Below are 20,608 nucleotides of genomic sequence, written 5' to 3'. Positions count from 1 at the left end.
CATGGCCTTGGTAACCTGTTGTCTATTCTTAGTAATTCGAAAGTTGTTTAATTTTGTACAAGTAATTCCTAAGTATTTGTATTCTTTTACATTTTTTAATATATTATTTCCAATCTTAAAATTAAGTTTATAATCTCTATTTCGCGACCAGGGCCCCGTTCCACAAAGCGATCTTAGCCCTAAGATCACTTTAAGTGCATAGCTACCTTATGCGCTAAGGTGATCTGAATGAACATTCACACTAGAAACTTGTTAATGGAATGAAAGAGAGTAAACGCATCCAACAATGAATATTTAGAAACATCATTACATCTGTTTCTTTCAAAGTGGTCGAAGCAGAATGGGGCTTGCCTGATTGTGGAACTTTCAACCTGTTAGTCCATGAGCCAGAGGGGTCAGTCGGTATTAACTTCATCTACCCGTAGTTTTGCATGGACATCTTAATAAATATTGCATAATATTTTGAGTTTTTTTAGTTATTCTGTTAATAATTCCTTTGAAATATTGCTTTTGAGGAAAGGGGGTAGGGTTATCATAAGGGTCGTTACACAGAAACACGTACAAGAAAACTTTATATATAGGATGTAAATATTAATTAGATGTCACAATAAGTTTCTGCTGCAATAAGATCCTTCAAAAAGAATATTTGAGGTGCTAAGCTTAAACTTCATGTCAAATTGCTAAAATAAAACTGTGTGAAATGTATTTGGCAACGTTACAAAAAGTGTTATCTGAGACCCTAATCCTCACAGGATTTCAATATTGGTAGCATATCTAAATTCTCCAGTGCATGAACTCCCCATCATCCATTTTTTTTTACTTGTAAATGCTCTGACAAATATTTTAGAATGCTTTTAAATGCTTTTAATATAGTCACCCTTTAGAAATTCTATACAAACTATAACTGTCGTGGAAATGGGGGTAGGGTCACAAAATGGGTAGATACACATAGAAAGAGTCCTGCAATGCTATCATAAATTTTCAATCCCTAGGGATGTAGACCATGACAAAAATCACCATGAGCATTCGTCCCCCAGGTGATACCAATTGGTCAAATGTTGGGTCCTGGCTCATGGACTAAGTGTCTTACCCATACATCTAGTTCAACATCAATGACTGACGCACCAGATGGGTTGGATAAATATTCTCTGTGGTTATTCAATTAAAGGCTTGGTCAGTTCCACTAATCCTGGCCTCATGACAGTTTAGGCTATGCTATGCTATGCTATGCTATGCTATGCTATAGGGAGGTTTCTTCTGTAATATTCCGCTGGGCCCAGGGCAGGCGCATTGCGGCGATGTTGTTGTACATAACAGCTTCTCGGAACCATTGGGCCGACAGAAATGCTATTAGCCAATTTAACAGCTTGGGTGTACCAATGTTTGTTGAATCTGTTGACATCGTCACGCACACTCTGAAGTGTGTTCTGAACGGAAATAATACGTTGGTAGCTTTTCACGATGTCAACTGATCTGCCCTGAAGACAGCGGTCAATATTCGTATGCATGCCATGCAGGACATTGTCACAATGAGTGTCATGATGAATTCGAATTGTGTCATTGTAAGAAAATAACAACCAGCATCATTTATGGTGACAAAAATCCAGTCCTTCGGTGAAGTTCTCATCTCGTCTAAGCAAGTAATAATAGCCGGGTATAGTTCTGTCATTACTTCAAATACGTCATGCCTTTCAACCCACCGAGTTCGGCAAAGTTAGGCACTGGTGTGGCATGTTTTTAATTTCAAAGTGGGAAAAACTGTTTCCGAATGAGTAACTGTTGTTGGCAATTGCCGAAAATCAGCGAACGTGAAAATACGGCAATTGTACAATTTCCAGCACACACGCCTGACCATGCCCCCCCCCCCCCCCCCCCCCCCCACACCCTGCACTTCACAACAACCACCACCTACCATCCACCCTGCTAAGAGCACTACAGTAACCGTTGGGGGAAAACCCATCTATCTTTGTGATTTCTTGCCTACCAGCGCTGACGCGGTACCACGTGATAAAAAGAAATGTGACACCACCGTGGCTTCACTTCTCGATAGTTCTCTCCGCACCCTTGCATTGTGTTTGGGACTGACGAACGTGTAAGTTCGTTGCATTTTGGATACTATTGAGGTTGCGTATTGAAAAAAACAAGATGAAGTTATTTTACTTCTTGTTATTCCTATTGGATCCTCAATATTCAACTAAAATATTATGTGGTGTGACTATTAGGCCGCCGACTACTAAAGGTGAGTTTTTTAATTTACCTTACTTAGAGAATAACTAACGAGCACAGGTATCCCCAAACAATAACGTCAGATAGGGCACCCCAGTATTCGACCACTTAAGAAAGAAAGAATTATAACATGTTAATTTTATTGGCATTTGCTAATATTTGTTTTTGTTCGTAAATATACACCTCGTCATAAATATCGCACCACCCAATTTTGTTCACTAAGTAAAACTGGATCTTCAGCCTCATAAAAATGGTGCTTAGAAAAGCACATTAAACTGTTTATATGGCCTCATGTGAGCGTTCAGTCAGAAAATTTACAACACAAGACCGAATTTGAGCACTAAATGAGGGTTTAATTGTAGCAAAGTAAAGTTCACTAAAATCACCGTAAAATACGGTGAAATAAGTATGGCTGCCGGGGTCGTTACAACAGACACACAACACAGTTCACATTTCATTAATGTCAAACACACTAGTAAGGTCCACAATGACTGGCTAACTCAGTATCTGGTGTAACCGCCTCGTACTTGGATAACATGTTCTACACGCCTTCTCATGCTTGTCACCAGACGTCTGATGCTCTGTTGAGGGATCTGCTGCCACTCATCATGCAATGCATGGGTCAATTCCTGAAGGTTCTGAACTGGAGGATCCCTTGCTCTCACCCTACGTCCCAAAATGTCCCACAAATGCTCAATAGGATTTAGGTCTGGACTTCTGGCAGGCCATGGTAGTGTCTCAATGGCGTTGTGTTGGAGATGCTGAACAACAGCTCGAGCACGATGTGGTCTGGCATTATCGTCCATGAAGACTGGACGTGTGGCGAGAGCATGGTTATCGAAATGAGGCACAACAGCACCGTCCAGGATCAAGTTCTGGTACATCTGTCCATTCAGTGTTCCGGGAACTGTGATGAGGTCAAGTTTACAATCATAGGAACAACACCCCCACACCATGACGGATCCACCCCCAAATGGAACCTCAGCTTGAATGTTCCTCTGATCATATGCTGTGCCTCTCTGCCTCCAAACTCGTGCCCTCCCGTCTGTATGATGCAGCAAAAATCTGCTTTCATCGGACCAGTGGATCCTTCTCCATGTCCTCAGGTTCCAGCGATTACGTGCTTGGCACCAGGCTAAACGGGCATGGCGGTGCTGATTTGTGAGGAGTGGACGTCTGATTGGTCGTCTTGCTCTCAATCCTGCAGAATTTAGGCGTCGTCTGATGGTGCTGATGGACACTCTGTTGTATGGATGCCATCCATGTCGCAGCTGTGTACAAGTAGACTTTGGGCTTCGTCTGGCTTGGCGTACGAGAGCACGGTCTTCCCTGTCATTGGTTTTTCTGGGACGTCCAGACCTCGGTGCATCCTTCACTTCACCGGAAGCAGTATGTTTACGTATTAGCCTGCTGATGACAGTGTGATTAATGTTCAATTGTGTTCCAATAGCACGACATGACATACCAGTCTGGTGCATACCAATAATTCGCCATCTTTGGTTCAGAGGCACTGGACGCTTGGGCATTTCACTGGTTGGTCAAAATAAAGCTTAATATATGCCTAAAATCAAATTTTAGCTGTGTCTGCCAACATAACATACACCAAAAGAGGCTATGTGCATACTGCATTGTTAGCAAACCGACCCCCGGATCAATCATGCTCGACTGAGCATGCACGTGCAGCTCGGAACAGGGTGTGTTTGTGATATTATGTTCACAGATGTTGTAGTATATTAAATATATACTTGTAGTTTAAAAAACCGAAACTTATATTTTCTAATTTTACTTTAAGGTGTATACTTACTGGCAATGCTATTCACTAAATAGACCAAAGTTTTGTTCATGCGGTATACGCTGACTAGAGTAAGTTTGAGTGCCACAAGGAACAGTAGGGCCTATGCAGTATTCGACCAGCTGACCCAGTATTCGACCACGTTCTAATTAACTAATAAAACTAAACTTTGAAGTTTATTTCATAGTAAATGCAGCATATATCAAACAACTAAATCCCAAAAGTGTTGATTTTAACAACTGTAACACATTCATGCATTTACGCACGCACGCACATGCTTATATACACATTTACACACGCACAATTACTTTTTGATGAACAGTCTCTTTGGTCCTATCTCAGTTTACAAATAATGACATTAGACTGAAAAAAACAAAAAACAAAAAACAAAAACAAAACATAATTGTGCAAGTTCTGACAAACAGCACCAAAAGACATAAAAGTAGTAAAGTTGTGGTTCTTGGGAGTTTATTTGGGGAATGTATCCTCAAGCTTTTCTATTGGTCGAATACTGGGGCAACCCTCTCTATCATGTCATTTGATCACGTGATCGAAATTATAATGACTGAGGTCACATTGCATTGCCAGCTCCAATTGATTATAAATAGAAACGTTAAAGACATTTTCAAAGATTTCAAATGGATTAAAAGTATTGCAAATGTTCACGGGATGTTGGATGGTGTAATAGCATGCTATAAAAATGGCCGACGTTCATATGATCACTATAGCCAATGAATATATACTTACGTTCATTCACATGGTTATCGTCTGCTATTGCGTTTTCCGAAGAAAGAATGTTCACCCTGTCGCGTATGTTCAAAATACGTTGGGGAAATCTATATACTATTCAGTTTAAACGAGTATGGTAATTAATTAAATGCACTGGTCGAATACTGGGGTCACTGCCCTATATTATAGTAACGTTATGTAATATTTATTTATGTAACTATAGCATTTGTATTACGGGTTTCTGTTTGGGGGTACCTGTGCTAACGAGCTATGATGAATTACGGATTATCTGTCCCGAGTGAATTAATGTTGTAAACCAGAGCCTCTGTCGGGAGTGAATTAAAGCCGCACACCCTAGTTCCATCTAGCGAAAATAAATTATAATTTGGTTAATCTACAAACCTGTAACACACTTAGATCACGTTTTTATCAAATGGAGTGAAAAAGCAGGTTTTATATCGATAAATACCATGGGAATCCCCATGTCCCAATTGCTTGAAATAATTTTGAAAGTTAGTATTCTGATGTCACCGGTAGATGTCGCTCGAAGCACAACAATGCCTACGTCACGTCAAATTTCACAGAGTGCGCACAGACTTGGGGTGCGTTCTTTTCACCTCTCCTGGACATGTTCCAACTGTTCTGTCCTGGTTGTATCCCCTCTCCAGATATCGTAAGACTTAGCAAAATTATTGGTTTTAAGGTTTTGTAACGTTTTGTATTGAGACACTTACTTGTCTGAACTTTATTGTTACTGAAAATGTTCACGAACTGTGAAGAAAAATCTCACAAATGAACAACAATAAATCGGATGTTGATTGCGCTAACCGTGCACGAGAAAACAAACCGAACCAAAATGATAACGGTCACGTGGTATACCAACATCTGTGACGTTTACACAGGAAGATTCCCTCTAAAAATAGATTGGACCTCGCTTGCTTAACGGTTTTTTCTCGATAGCACGTCTTGTGAAAAAATGCAAAAAAATGCATTTCGTGGTTTTACAAACATCAGGATTACCAAAAAGCACTTCAGGGTGAATGGAAATGTGTATTCTAAATAATAAAATGTAAGTAAAGTGCAATTTTATTTGTGAAAAATGGGGTTTAACAGCGAAAAACAACGTCGTAATGGTTAACAAATAACTGTAACTAGGGTGTGTCCCTTTAATGTTGTAAACCCGAGCCTCTGGCGAGGACTTTACAACATCAGTGCACGAGGGACAGATAATCCGTAATTCCTCGTAGTGAATTTGTTATTCTCTTTATTACCCATTGTCAATCTTTAACGATTTTAAAAGTATATTTACGTTCCCGCTGCTGTAACAACCTTACCAGCCATAACAATATATTCATACGCGCCGTTACCGGTGCACACATAACAGTATCTACAGAAGAATAGTTCCAAAAACACTCGAAATAATAAACTAAAACCGAGTTTTTTTTAATATTGGTACATATATAGTGTTTATTAATTTTTGAAAATTATCACAGTAATATTGTCATACACGAGCACATGAGCGTACGTATGTACACACACACACACACACACACACACACACCAACACACACAAACTGTCATTTTGTGACGTCAACTAAGAAACCGCCAGTCGTAAGCAGGGTACACAGTGCAAAAATATTTTTAGTTTAAAATATCCAAATTAGTTCTTTTCAAATTGTTATTATGGAAGAAAGTCGGCGTTATAAAAAACGAATACAGAAAATGTGGTAACAACAAAAGAACCATTGACGTTAGAAAGGTATTGGTCTCAAGAAAAAACACAGAAACAACTCGAAAATAACAGAACAGTGCGCGACCCTTGACACGTCCTAGTTTGAGCCAGTTTGTTGCACATGGCTTACATGTGATTGCCAATCTAATTAAAATTAGCTCCACTATTACATATGGATCTAACAGCAGCCAGTTGGAGCTCATGTCTACCAATCGAAACCTTACTTGCAGAATCATGCCAGTGATTTGTAAATAATTTGAAAATAATATTATTCCGAATTATCATGAGGGTATACGATATGTTTCGTGTGAATTACGAATGCCTTAAAACATGTTTTATTTTATAAAATAAATAATTTGTAATGTAAAACTGAAGACTGATTAAGGTTTTTTTTAAATTATAAATAAATAAATAATTTTTAATGTAAAATTGAAGACTGATAACCCATCCCGTACGTATTGGTATGGTTCGCTGTACTGCGGCCACTAAAATACTCGCCCGATATTTTTAGAATGTGTATGCTCCCAAATAACGTTGTAAAAGGCGAAGTGTGATTGGTCAATATTTAAATTATTATTTACAGACGAAATGTTACCTGGACATTGGAGACTACGCAGTGTTGTTAGCAATCTGATTAAAATTAGTTCTACTGGTCTAAATAAGGCATTCGTAATTCACACGAAACATCGTATAGCCTCAGGATAATTCGGAATGTTATCAAATTATTTTTAAATCACTGGCATGATTCTGCAAGTAAGGTTTTGATTGGTGGACATGCGCTACAACTGGCTGCTGTTAGATCCACATGTAATAGTGGAGCTAATTTTAATTAGATTGTGTGATTGCGTGCTGTACAATTTAATCGGAATCCGAATCGGACAGTATATGTCGCCGTTTAGCCGGATTTTTTAAAGTATTTTGATGTTCGTGATTGTTTTCATCGTTGCTTTTGACGTTGATGGTAATGTTGAAAACACCACCGTAGATGGGAGCTGAAAACAGACTATGTATGATGTTGGATACCTCGTGTGTGTGGGACATCTCGCGTGTGTGCGACGTCACATACATCGACACGTTTGATGCAGTTATTGCTGGTACCGAGTATGATGCATTTTCCTTCGATATTGGTGTTGAATTCATAAGAATTTTGCCAACTGCCTGGTGCTGTTCATCTGTAATATGCGAATATGAATTTATTGAATGAATGTTTTTCTGTCCAGAAAGTTGCATTATTTGATTAGCAGGTATATCTTTGCTGACTAATGATTGGATCATATGTTTTCGTGCACTGTGGTTTGTTAAACGTTCATCAGAGACGATAGTTCGTGTGCCTCAAATGTCGCTCAATGCTGCCTTTGAAACCGGTCAAAGACACGGGCTCGTACTCTGTGCCATCAACTTTCCTCACACTAATAAAAAATTGCACAATATTGCGTTTAGTTCATTTTTTTTTTTAGTTCAGTTTTTTTTTCTCTTCAATAGTTCGCTGTTCTGATACGTATCCAAAAGCTTACCGCCCTGTGCAGGGCCGGCTCTGCACAGGGTGGTCTGTAGTAGGCTACGGTCATGTGACGTGTATGGGCCATTGCAGTCAGTGCTACATGGGACGGCGCTACCTAGTACGCTCATTATGTGTGCTACTGGTTGTGTTCTGTCAGTTTATATCAGTATTTTACTGTCATTATAGACCTACAGATATATCAATATTATCATACATTTCAATGAGCTAACGGGCACTGCTAATTTTAGACAATATAAACGTTTGTCTACACGTCGTTTTTGTAGATCCAATTTAATTCACTATTACTAAAGTCCGAACCAAAATGTTAACAACTACGACAAATTGCTCTCCTACCTTTATTTTTCGTTAGATTTTACCCACATTTTGTCCAGACATAAATCTTGAAAAAACCATTACAATGACACAGATTCCACATACTAGATGATAACCATGTCACCTATGTCGACTTCGCTGAGATCGCATGGGGCAAAAAACATGTAATTTTGTGCCGGCTGCCATTTTGACTTTTTATGGAATATTCTCCAAGAGGGGTGAAAGGATATGACTTAATCTAATAACGTCATAACATGTTATGATATAAAAGCAAACGTGATGACGTCATATTAAAAAAATTATTATTATTATTATTTTTTTTTTTTTTTTTATTATTATTATTATTATTTTTTTTTAATGATACCATTAGAGATCATTGATTTTCTATTAATTATATCAAATACTTTGGAGGCTTTCACCCCTCTTGAAGAGTATTTCATAAAAAAATTAAATGACAGACGGCAGAAAACTGTATGTATTTTGCCCTATGCTATCTCAGCGAAGTCGATACTGGCGACATCGTTACAGTCTCATATGTGGGATCTGTGTCACTGTAATGGTTTTTTCACAACTTGTGTCTGGACAAAATTTGGGGGAAATGTAACGATAATTAAAGGTAGGAGAATAATTTATTGTAGTTGTTAACAATTTGTTTCGGACTTTAATAGAGGAGTGATATCAGGTCCCGTGTTTATAAACCTTAAAGTCTAGACTTTAATAAAGTCCAGACTTTAACGTCACGGCAACGCCTTTCAAATAGCATTACGTTAAAGTCTTGACTTTAAGTTTTATAAGCACGGGCCCTGTGTAAAATACTGTGTACAATCAATGTTGGGTGCATTAGATATATATATATATATATATGAGAGAGAGAGAGAGAGAGAGAGAGAGAGAGAGAGAGAGAGAGAGAGAGAGAGAGAGAGAGAGAGAGAGAGAGAGAGAGAGACTGAACGAGTGAGTTAAAACTGCTTTTGTGTAATGAATTCAGTTACCTACCCCACTTCTGGTACTCACACTGTGTATAATGACCTACAACCACCCACCCACCCCTATGGGAGCACTTGGGCTACTTTATTGATGATCACCGTTAATTAAATTAAAAAAACAGTGAAACAATCATGGAAATCAATATCAATTTATTTGGGTACATAATTCTATACAGAAACAATATACATCAAACGCAATACATGCCGAATAGGCAGGAATGTTCAATTACTATATATTGTCCTGTCACTTGTGTTATGGAAGGAAATGTTTTATTTAACGACACACTTAACACATTTTAATTATGGTTATATGGCGTCATACATGTCGTTAAGGACCGCAGAAATACTGAAACTTATACTTTTCTTGTCAATGACAGATCCCTTTATATCTATACCTATATATTTATATCTATATCTATATACATATATACACACACGAAGCATAACAGTACTTAATTAAATTCATTTAAATTATATACAAGGTTAATAACTTGCAGCCCGACACGAAAAACTCAGTAGAAAAACCTTTTTAAAAGGTAAAAAAAAGTACTGGGAAACATGTTCTCTCATCGAATGCTGGACAAGTATAGCTTGAGAGATTAAAGCTCACATTTGTACACTTAGAAGTTAATTAAACATATGGTTTAAAGCGGCATTCCCTGGAATATTTTTATTATATAAGCATATAGAACAGAAAATCCCATTACGTTTGGTGCATATAAGACGCCGCACTCCGAGCTGGTTTCACTACACTGGCTTTTCCAAGTTAAAAATGAACCCAGTATTTTGAAAGTGGGACACTTTTGGCGGGCGCCCCCTGGGCTAAAAATAGTATGGTTCGGCTATCGTTGCATTACAAAAACCGAGCGGATTCTAGCTGTCAATTCCTAGCAGCCAATTACGCTCGCCGCCAATTTCAGCAGACACTCATGTCGACGTTCTAAACATCGGACTAGTACGCCTTTCGATTGTTACCTGTATTTCACACTTTTAAACACACTGTTATGCTAATTTTTATTATTCACTACAACTTAAGAATTTTAGAGTTTTAAAGAGTATCTCTATATAAAAACAACACAAAAACAAAATAACAACCAAGACTCATTTTCACAGTCTTATTGTTACTAATATCCGTATAAATACAACTTAACCGTTTTATTAAGCACTTTTATAATATCTGAAGTATCACTTTAAAAATCCTTCAGTACTACGGTAATATAGGATGTCCAACTAGTTTCGTATAGACCACACCACAACACACATTATAAATGGCGTATGAGTCCGGTGTTTAAAACGTCGCCATGCGTCTCTACTGAAATTGGATGCTAGCGTAATTGGATGCTAGGAAGTGGCTGCTAGAATCCGCTCGGTATTACAAAATGGCGAGAATTGTTCTAACTGACTAGTAAGCATTTGACGATATGCGTTAATGACGACAACTCGCCAGTGAATTAAAAGTGCATTTATGTTTGTATTTGAACTTAGAACTTGATTGTATACGATTGAAACCAGACATTGCAGCTTTAAATAATATTTATTCCCAATTACTACACCTCAGTATTCATTTCATCAAACATAATACGTACCTTTATACATATCTATACTTATACCTATATATTTATATCTATATCTATATACATATATACACACGTAGCATAACAGTACTTAATTAAATTCATTACTTCAAACACAATACTTACCTTTATATCTACACCTATAGATATACCTATATATCTATATCTATATTCATATATACACACGTAGCATTTAAATTAAAGATATGGTTTAAGCAATGGAAGAAGTATGTGCCAATGGCAGCTGTACCAGGTATTTACAGTTTTTCACATTCTGTATCTACCAGTATACACGTATGTCATTATTTATAACTCTCAGTCTATTAACGGAGACATAGTTCTACAGGTATATGAAAACTCTGTCATCTCAGGATTCCACAGGTGGCACAGGTACGTCTTCATGATCAGAAACAGATCCATCTTGTCGGATGTACACTGAAAAATTGTTGAGAAATCGCCCGGGCTTACCTCAAGAGCGTATTGTAAGCAGAGAAATTCTATCAACAGACACCTCAGGAAGAAGTTTGGAAAACGTGTGATTGGTCTGAACATCCAATACCCGACAGAATTCCACAAAGATGGGGTTCATTTCAACAAGAAAGGAACCAGAAAGTACTTTTTTAAATTACGGAGAGTGTTTGCGGGTTTCTGATTGACACGAGTGACTTGAAATTACATATCAGTTTGTTTTAACAGTAAAGTCATATTTTAAATATCAAAATGTGTTTTGTTGCATTTTTCTTAGTGTCTATCTAATTGGGAAAAGTAAATAAAAATATGTGGGTGGCAAAGTTGAGGTTTTATGCTGTTAAATGTAGGGGGGGATTTGAAGGCAGGTGCCGTCCTGTGTACCCATGCACACATTTTTATACAGTGTCAACACGAACGCATTGAGTATTATACAAAATATCATGGGCGTACATAGGATTTTGAAAAAGGGGGTTCCAAAATAGATTGCAGAGATATTGGGCATATATTTCTATGTTGAGTTTTGAAAAGGGGGGTTCCAAAATAGATTGCAGAGATATTGGGCATATATTTCTATGTTGAGTAAATATAATAATGTCAGATATATTAAATTATTAAAAAAAAGCGATTTCAGGGGGGGGGGGGTCGGTCGAACCCATCGAACCCCCCTATGTACGCCCATGAATATATATATTTATTCCCTTTACTGTTAATGTGTTTTCCACCATATCTAAGTATATAAAATACTAGACCGCCCTGTGTAGGAACGTCCTGTATAGAGCCGTCGTCACTATATATATTTTTTGTTTAATACTCACACACGCACACGTTATACATATGCACATATATATATATATTATTGAGTATTATCCACAATATACATATATTTTCTTTATTATTACTGACTGCCCCCCCCCCCCCCCCCCCCCCCCCCATATCACTGACTTAGGAGCGAACCAAATGGCAAATTTATCAGCATTATAGTCTTGTCTTTTGAACATGATTTATTGTAATACAGGATACACTAAAAGAAATATTTTCGTTGGCTGTTTAATTTCTGTTGCAAGACATGGATATGATTGGACTTCACATTTGTGAGCGGTGTTTCAACCTCATATTGAATTATTTCGAGGAATTCGCCTGGTTTAATTTTGTACAAAAACCACGTTGATGGGGTAGGTCTACAAGTTTATAACATGCTAACATATTTTCACTTGAAGTTTATATAAATACATAAAATAATATGCATTTACTAAATGGCAAGTATTATTTTCAAAAGTTTTTCAGAATTGTGCGATATTTTAAAGCAGTTAATGTTGTTTAAAATTGCGTTTAAAAAATCAAGTCATTTCCATTCTGTCTTCTTTATCAATTTTATTGTCACAAAAAGTATGTTCTAGACAAAAATAAGGTACTTCAGATTGAGATATAATTATTTTTGATGAACCTGTTTGCACCCTTTTGAGAACACAAACTAGAAGAGCAGTTCACAAGACACATGCTGGTGACTGTTGCGATCGATCATTGACTTGACCTTACTTGGGGTGGGTGGGTGCACGTTCATTGCTGCTAACGAAGTGTTAAAAGTTACAAAGTTACGAAATAATAACACAATAGTAACAATAACATCATTTTCATCTGAAGTTAGTAAATTTGTTGAAAATTATTTATACCGACGTTTAAATATAATGTAAGACGCGGAATTAATATACTAACGAAAACACGATACATGAGGCTAAGTGACAGCATATTGGACGAGATCTCTGGAAAGACCTGACATCGGATAACCTCTTATTGTTCGCTGGCTTTCACAGCGGATAGAAAAGTTCGCTAGTTTTATTTCAGTCTATTTTTATTCAGATTGAAACTTGCGAAACCGGTACCTCAACTTCCTGGCGAAGTCAATCGGGCCTGCTCAAAACGACTCGGGTGAACAAGTACTGGGGCGAAACGACCTGTTATCAGTGGCAGTAGCCTATGCATGCATAAACCTCGCGGAATTCAGTGGGGGATGGTCTACTGGCGTACGTGTGGTATCCAGAGAAAAACGGTGTACTATAATAGGGATTCAGTTCATATATATTTCAAACATGAAGTTATTTTGTTTCATTTCGGTGTTAAAGGGACACGCCCTAGTTACGGCTAGTTGTTAACCATTACGGCGTTTTTTTTCGCTGTTAAACCCATTTTTTTCACAAATAAAATTGCACTTTACTTACATTTTATTATTTAGAATACACATTTCCATTCACCTGAAGTGCTTTTGGGTAATCCTGGTAATCCTGATGCTTGTAAAACCACGAAATGCATTTTTTGTATTTCTTAAAATGCCGCGCGCACTCGAGAAAAAACCGTTAAGCAAGCGAGGTCCAATCTATTTTTAGAGGGAATCTTCCTGTGTAAACGTCACAGACGTTGGTATACCACGTGACCGTTATCATTTTGGTTCGGTTTGTTTTCTCGTGCACGGTTCGCGCAATCAACATCCGATTTGTTGTCGTTTGCTTGTTGTTCATTTGTGAGATATTTCTTCACAGTTCGTAAACATTTTCAGTAACAATAAAGTTCAGACAAGTAAGTGTCTCAATACAAAACGTTACAAACCCTTAAAACCAATAATTTTGCTAAGTCTTACGATATCTGGAGAGAGGATACAACCAGGACAGAACAGTTGGAACATATCCAGGAGAGGTGAAAGGAACGCACCCCAAGTCTGTGAAATTTGTCGTGACATAGGCATTGTTGTGCTTCGAGCGACATCTACCGGTGACATCAGAATACTAACTTTCAAAATTATTTCAAGCAAGTGGGACATGGGGATTCCCATGGTATTTATCGATATAAAACCTGCTTTTTCACTCCATTTGATAAAAACGTGATCTAAGTGTGTTACAGGTTTGTAGATTAACCAAATTATAATTTATTTTCGCTGGATGGAACTAGGGTGTGCGGCTTTAATGGAGCTTCTTCTTAGACTTCTACAGTTATGCATGTCATGTCATGTCATAGGGTTTTACGTGCACATTCAGAACAAGCTGTTGTAGCGCACGCCTGTCGTGGGCACAAGAGCCGGCCTTGGCCGGCTCCTCTGTCCATGACAGGAAAAGGTGGGGAGAGGAGGGACCGCCTGCACTGGCAGGTGCAAGGGAGCACCAGCAGCCCGATCGAATCGGTAGCAGGCGGGTGGGGGTGGTGGTGGTGCTATGGAATTTTGAATGGAGCCGTTAATGCCAAAGAGAAAGGGGTGCGCAATTTTGATTGAAGAAATTTGGCGCAATTTTGAACGGTCGGTCGAAAGGTAAATGGCCGAGCTAATATAGGTTTTGATATTGGTGAATCGAGAGTAGCTCGTACAGTTATGCAGTTTAAGCGCAACACCAACAGGTAAGAACGGCATCAGGTCTTTTCGCCCTTAGGCCTATCCAGATTCGCCCCGAGTTGGTACATCCTCTAGTTCATCAAGATAAACGTCTCCGGCACGATATTTATTATTGTGATGTTTATTGCTGTGTCATAACAATACATGTCAAAATGTTAAAAACAACAACAACTTTAGACTACTGGAACCAGTGGATTAATTGTTGACAAAAACCTCGTTGAGTGGGTACAAGTTTATGATTTTTACTCATATATATTATATCCCCTACCTTGGGATAATATTTTTCTGTTTTTTGTTTGTTTTTATTTCCATCTTCATCGAGTAAATCGATCGCATTGATATTGCCAGCTCATAAAAAAGTAGTTTCGTTTTTGTAAAGGCAGTGTATAGGTTGCACTATACCAATTAATTTCCGGCTGGGTCGAAGTTCGAGGTGCACAGAACGTTTGATAGAGAAGTTAACACCACAAGTCCTGTGATTGGTTATAAATGTAAGTGTGTTGGTTGTAAAACAAATTAGTTTCATCTGGGCTAAAAATGTATGCAAATTTTATTTGATGTAGTACCACCGTGTCAAGTAGCCTTGTGCTTGGAACATGTATGGAGTACCTGTAAAAAAAAGTACTCAAATTTTGTGCGAAACTAGGGGTGTTGCAGAAACATCTGGTTATACCGAAAATGAGCCATGAAAGGTACCATTTTCTGCAGTTAATACTTTGAGGTAGGGGTTGTAGTACTGATATTTATGGGTCACAGTTTGGTTGATATATTGCATATAGTGTTTTTAAACACAAACGTTAACATGGTCGCCTATGGGATTTGAATTGGTATAGTCCAACCTATAGCGACGAGCAAGCAAAGGGCCGCTACTCTAAACGCATTTTCCCATTTTGACAAAATCACGCGTCAGATTACATGCATTTTCCCCCAGCCTTACGTACATTAACGACTGGGGTAATAATGGGAATTGTGCCGAATATGTAAACTAGGGTGATGAATGCATTAAATCACGTGACTGATATTTTAGTGCGAAGTAGATATTGACGAAATTTTGTTTACAAACATTGATAAACACTTTAAAGGCATTTAAACATCCAGACGCAACTTCATATGTTTATAATATGATGGGAAATACTTTTAACAAATGATATTCGCCAGTTACATATTTTAAAACAATCGTATTCATAGTTTGTTTATTTATGAAACGTTGGTACCGAGTAGTTATGGTGACCGGAAAAATACCTGCAAGGGACGTAATTTCTCTAGAATACCTTGCAAGGGACATAACTTATCTGGACGTGCACGTCACTAATGGTAGTTTGTGTTTCTTGATAATAGCGCGCATACTTCCGTAAATGATATATAAATAACGTGGTAGACGTTCAATAAAGCTTTTATAGGTTTAATTAAAGGCGCACGCCCTAGTTCCATCCAGCGAAAATAAATTATAATTTTGGTTAATCTACAAACCTGTAACACACTTAGATCACGTTTTTATCAAATGGAGTGAAAAAGCAGGTTTTATATCGATAAATACCATGGGAATCCCCATGTCCCAATTGCTAGAAATAATTTTGAAAGTTAGTATTCTGATGTCACCGGTAGATGTCGCTCGAAGCACAACAATGCCTATGTCACGACAAATTTCACAGAGTGCCACAGACTTGGGGTGCGTTCCTTTCACCTCTCCTGGACATGTTCCAACTGTTCTGTCCTGGTTGTATCCTCTCTGAGTCACTGAGGACCAAAATATGTTTGTAGTGTTCATCAGAAAATAATAATAATAATAATAATACAGCCATTAACCAAGTTTTCAGTGATACAGTTGTAGAACACAATTTGCACACTTCTAGTTCAAAGTTTACTCCTTTATTTTTTTTTTGTTGGGGGGGGGGGGGTTCTTTGGAAAATATTTAATCACTGAGTGTGAATAAAAGAAATTGTAGATTTTTTTACATAAATTAAAATAGAATATAGTAATTGGCCCAAAATTTCAGTGTTACAGTCATTTTTGTTGCATTTATACACTGACAAATTATTGAGTGACAGTCAGTTTGGCGAAAACATGTTTTGTAGTGTTTCAGAAATTGATATGTAATACACCAACATGGCTAAATGTATGTCTTTTATCATACCGTACTCATTGATCATGAGATACTCGTATGATGTTTGGTTGTAACAGACTGATATGAACATTTTGATATTGATCATGAGGGATTCACTGCAAATTTCTCAAGCAACTAATAATTAAACAAAATATTTCTGTATTCAAGATTACCTTGTATTATTTTGTTGACGTCATTGTTGTACCTGCACTTGTATGTATTGAGCAAAATACAAATTGGTGCTTTTCAAACAAAGTGACGAACATCAGGAATATAAGTATGATATTTAGTGGTACGTTCAAGACAAAAGTTTCACATATATTATTTAAAATGACCAGTCAAAACCAATTGTTCATACATAATGTTAGCCAATACTAACAAAACTGTGATTCCAACTGACATCTGCATTTTAACAACACCAATCATGTTTTTTGTTTCATTTAGTAATAATACTAAAAACATGCTTGTTTTATTTAGGTATTGAAACTATTTCCTCGTTCCAGCCAGTGCACCACGACTTGTATATTAAAGGTTGTGTATGTGCTATCCTGTCTGTTGGAAAGTGCATATAAAAGATCCCTTGCTGCTTTTGGAAACATGTAGCGGGTTTCCTCTCTAAGACTATATTACAAAATTACCATATGTCTGAAATCTAATAGCCGATGATTAATAAATCAGTGTGCTCTAGTGGTGCCGTTAACCAAATCAAACTTTGAAACCATTTTTATTTGTTCATCCAGTAATAACTTGGACTTTAAAATAATTCTGATATCAAAACTCGATTCATAATCTTGTAACAAGATGCTTTCAAAATCAACTGCTGCTTGTAAACGGTCTTTGAGCAAACTGAACCATCTAAAAACACTGCAAAGAAATAGAATGTCACAAGAAACTCTTCAGTCTGTACTGTGCATTATGCATCTTGGCCCTGAAATAGAAAGTTTTGATCCAGAAGAAAGTATTCAACACTAGATTGAGTGTGCAAAAGGTACACACCATGTAAATGAACATAGTCTTAAATTCCTACTGTGAATTCCTGTGGTGGCCATGTGGAAGAGTTGGTGGAACTTGATTAATAATTCTTGACCTTTGGACACATTTAATGACATGGTTTATATTCTTGTGTGTTTTATGCTCTTGCTTGTCTGGCCTAAAATGAAAGTTACAACATGATTTAATTGTTTGTTTCATTTTACTGTTATATTTGTAAATTTGTAATGTTACAAATTATATAAAAATTCAAGTTATAATTGATCAGGAATTTGGGCTAGTGCTTTTTCTTGGCTAGTGACCTTTCAAAACATTTATCATATTCTGTCTTGTTGTTTAGTGCATGTTTTATCTGTGTGTGTGAATAGCTATATATAAATTACTGTGTGCAACTGAATTGCAAATACATGTAATGTTGTAAAATGTTGGTGATGGGAAAGCCTTTCAGCTCAATAAACACATACATAAACGTTTGGTTTTTCCCATAGACATATATACCAATAAATAAACACTGTTTAGTAAATTTGTATGAGTATTAGTAAATTTTATCACCAATTATGTATATATCCTTAGTAGAAATAATATATATAATTTGATTATTAATATGTAGCAACATTATAAGAAGTTTTCACTTTTTGACATTTCACAGACACAATTTTGGCAGACGGGTCACATGTTTGACAGGCAGCTAAAAATACAGGGAGTGACTAAACATATTGAAATTGTGAGGATAGTTTGATGAGATAACAAGTAAAATTGTCATATTTTTTGTTTTTTGTTATACTGCTTCATTTTAGTGTGGTAAGGTGAAGACGCGTTTTTGCCAAAACCACGAAATTAGCCTCTGCAATACCTGTGAAATCGTAATTTTTCCGACTATAAAAAAGAGGTTTTTCTATGAAAAATTAAAACTTTTTGTTTATTTTCCTTCTAATTAGGTCCATTTGCTTCAGTTTACATAAAAAAAGTTTTTAAAAACTGTTTTAAAAAAATGCTTGCTCTATGCTACAGTGTATATATTATTTGGCACCCAAGATAAAATGATTTAAATAATGAACACTACCCCCCCCACCCCCACCCCCACCCCCCCACCCCCAAAAAAAAAAATAAAAAAAAATTAATAATAAACGTTTCTAATATTTTATAAGGAATTGCTAAATAAACAAATGACAGTAAGTAAAAAATCATCAGTTACGACCATTTAAATCTGCAAGTGAGGTTAAAATATCAGACACGAGTTGGTGGACACAAAAGACAGAATGACCGTTCTGATCACGTGACAAAGTTGGTGCCAAATAGGCAGGGTTTTTTTTCAGTCTGAGATTGCCGAAACAATAAAAATAAACTGTTTTCATTGCTAAAATAAAATATAACTTTTATTTGTGTATCAAACATACAAATGGATACTGGTATGGGACACAACAGAGGCTGTTAAAACCATCATCACCCCCACAATCAACATCCCCACAACCATAACCCCCACCCCCACCCCATTGCCAGCTTCACATCCTCGTTGTGATTCCTGGATCTGCCACTGAATGAAACTTTGAGCTTAAAACACCATTTGCCTATTATGTCTAAATATGTAAGTCTGTATAATAATCAATATTGAAGATAATTCTGTAGTAATTATATGTACATTAATTAATGAAAACCTATCGGCCTCGGTGGTTTAGTGGTTAAGTCATCGGACATAAGGCTGGTATGTACAGAGTTCGCAGCCCGGTACTGGCTCCCACCCAGAGCGAAGTTTTAATGACTCAGTGGGTAGGTGTAAGACCATTAACTACTAACAAACAACTAACTCACTGTCCTGGACAGACAACCCAGATAGCTGAGGCAACTTTAATTCCAGTTGACCATTACTTGATAGTCAGAACTTGCGTCCATGGCAGGTGTGCACTATAACTGCTTACTCTGAATGTGCACGTTAAACACCCTGAACTGATCGACCTCCACAAATATTTCAGGACATTTAGTTTTCGAAATGTTCAGGGAAGCATGCCCTGAAACATCTTAGAAAATCATGTCAGTAAGCATGGTCTGATTCACCTGTTTGCATTATATAATCCTGAAAAAAAGAAGAAGAAAGAAATGTTATATTTAACGACGCACTCGACACATTTTATTTACGGTTATATGGCGTCAGACATATGGTTAAGGACCACACCAGGGCTTCTCGAATGTTTATCAAATCCATAAGCCATGGGATCAGTGATTTTTAAAATTTACTAGCCACGATTAAAAATTCACTAGCCCTACCGTACTTTATTTAAGTTAATACAATTTTACTAAATAATAGTAATAATAGGATATGTCATCTAAAGAGCGAGATAGAGCTTAAAACAACCGGCAGTGGAGGGTTGGGGTGGAGCAGGATATTCATATTTGGGGTTTTTCTCGTTCCAAACAGTACACCACAACTGGCCAAAGGCCATGGTATGTGCTATCCTCTCTGTGGAAAAGAACATATAAAAGATCCCTTGCTGCATTAGCAAAAATGTAGCGGGTTTCCTCTGATGACTACGTATCAGAATTACCAGATGTTTGACATCCAATAACTGATGATTAATTAATTAATTAATGTGCTCCAGTGGTGTCGTTAAAAAAAAAAAATCATATGTTCCCCCTCTGACGTCACAAATCTGTACTTCCAATTCTTGCCGCATTTAAAGCTCCCTATTATGGGAAGATTCTATAGCACTTAGTTTTAGAACTATCCCGTCAAAACTCGGACACTTTCAGATATTCAATTTAAATTTGTAAATTATTGTTAAAATTGAAAACAAATCT

The 20,608-nt window shown here is 37.1% G+C and overlaps 1 protein-coding gene across 3 annotated transcripts in view; it reads left to right on the top strand.

Annotated features, from left to right (window-relative positions):
• Nucleotides 1-2,045: 2,045 nt before the first annotated feature.
• Nucleotides 2,046-20,608, top strand: part of LOC121387703 — a 38,801-nt gene continuing 20,238 nt past the window's right edge. For all 3 annotated transcript variants that reach the window (XR_005959854.1, XM_041518898.1, XM_041518897.1), the window contains exon 1: nt 2,046-2,239. Coding sequence is in view for 2 of the 3 variants with exons in the window: in XM_041518898.1 (XP_041374832.1) it covers nt 2,146-2,239 (94 nt within the window). In the remaining variant the exon portion in view is untranslated. The remainder of the gene's footprint in view (nt 2,240-20,608) is intronic.

The sequence above is a fragment of the Gigantopelta aegis genome, chromosome 13 (genome assembly GCF_016097555.1).
Source record: "Gigantopelta aegis isolate Gae_Host chromosome 13, Gae_host_genome, whole genome shotgun sequence".
Taxonomy (NCBI): Eukaryota; Metazoa; Mollusca; class Gastropoda; order Neomphalida; family Peltospiridae; genus Gigantopelta; species Gigantopelta aegis.
This window is presented reverse-complemented; position numbering and strand designations above follow the sequence as displayed.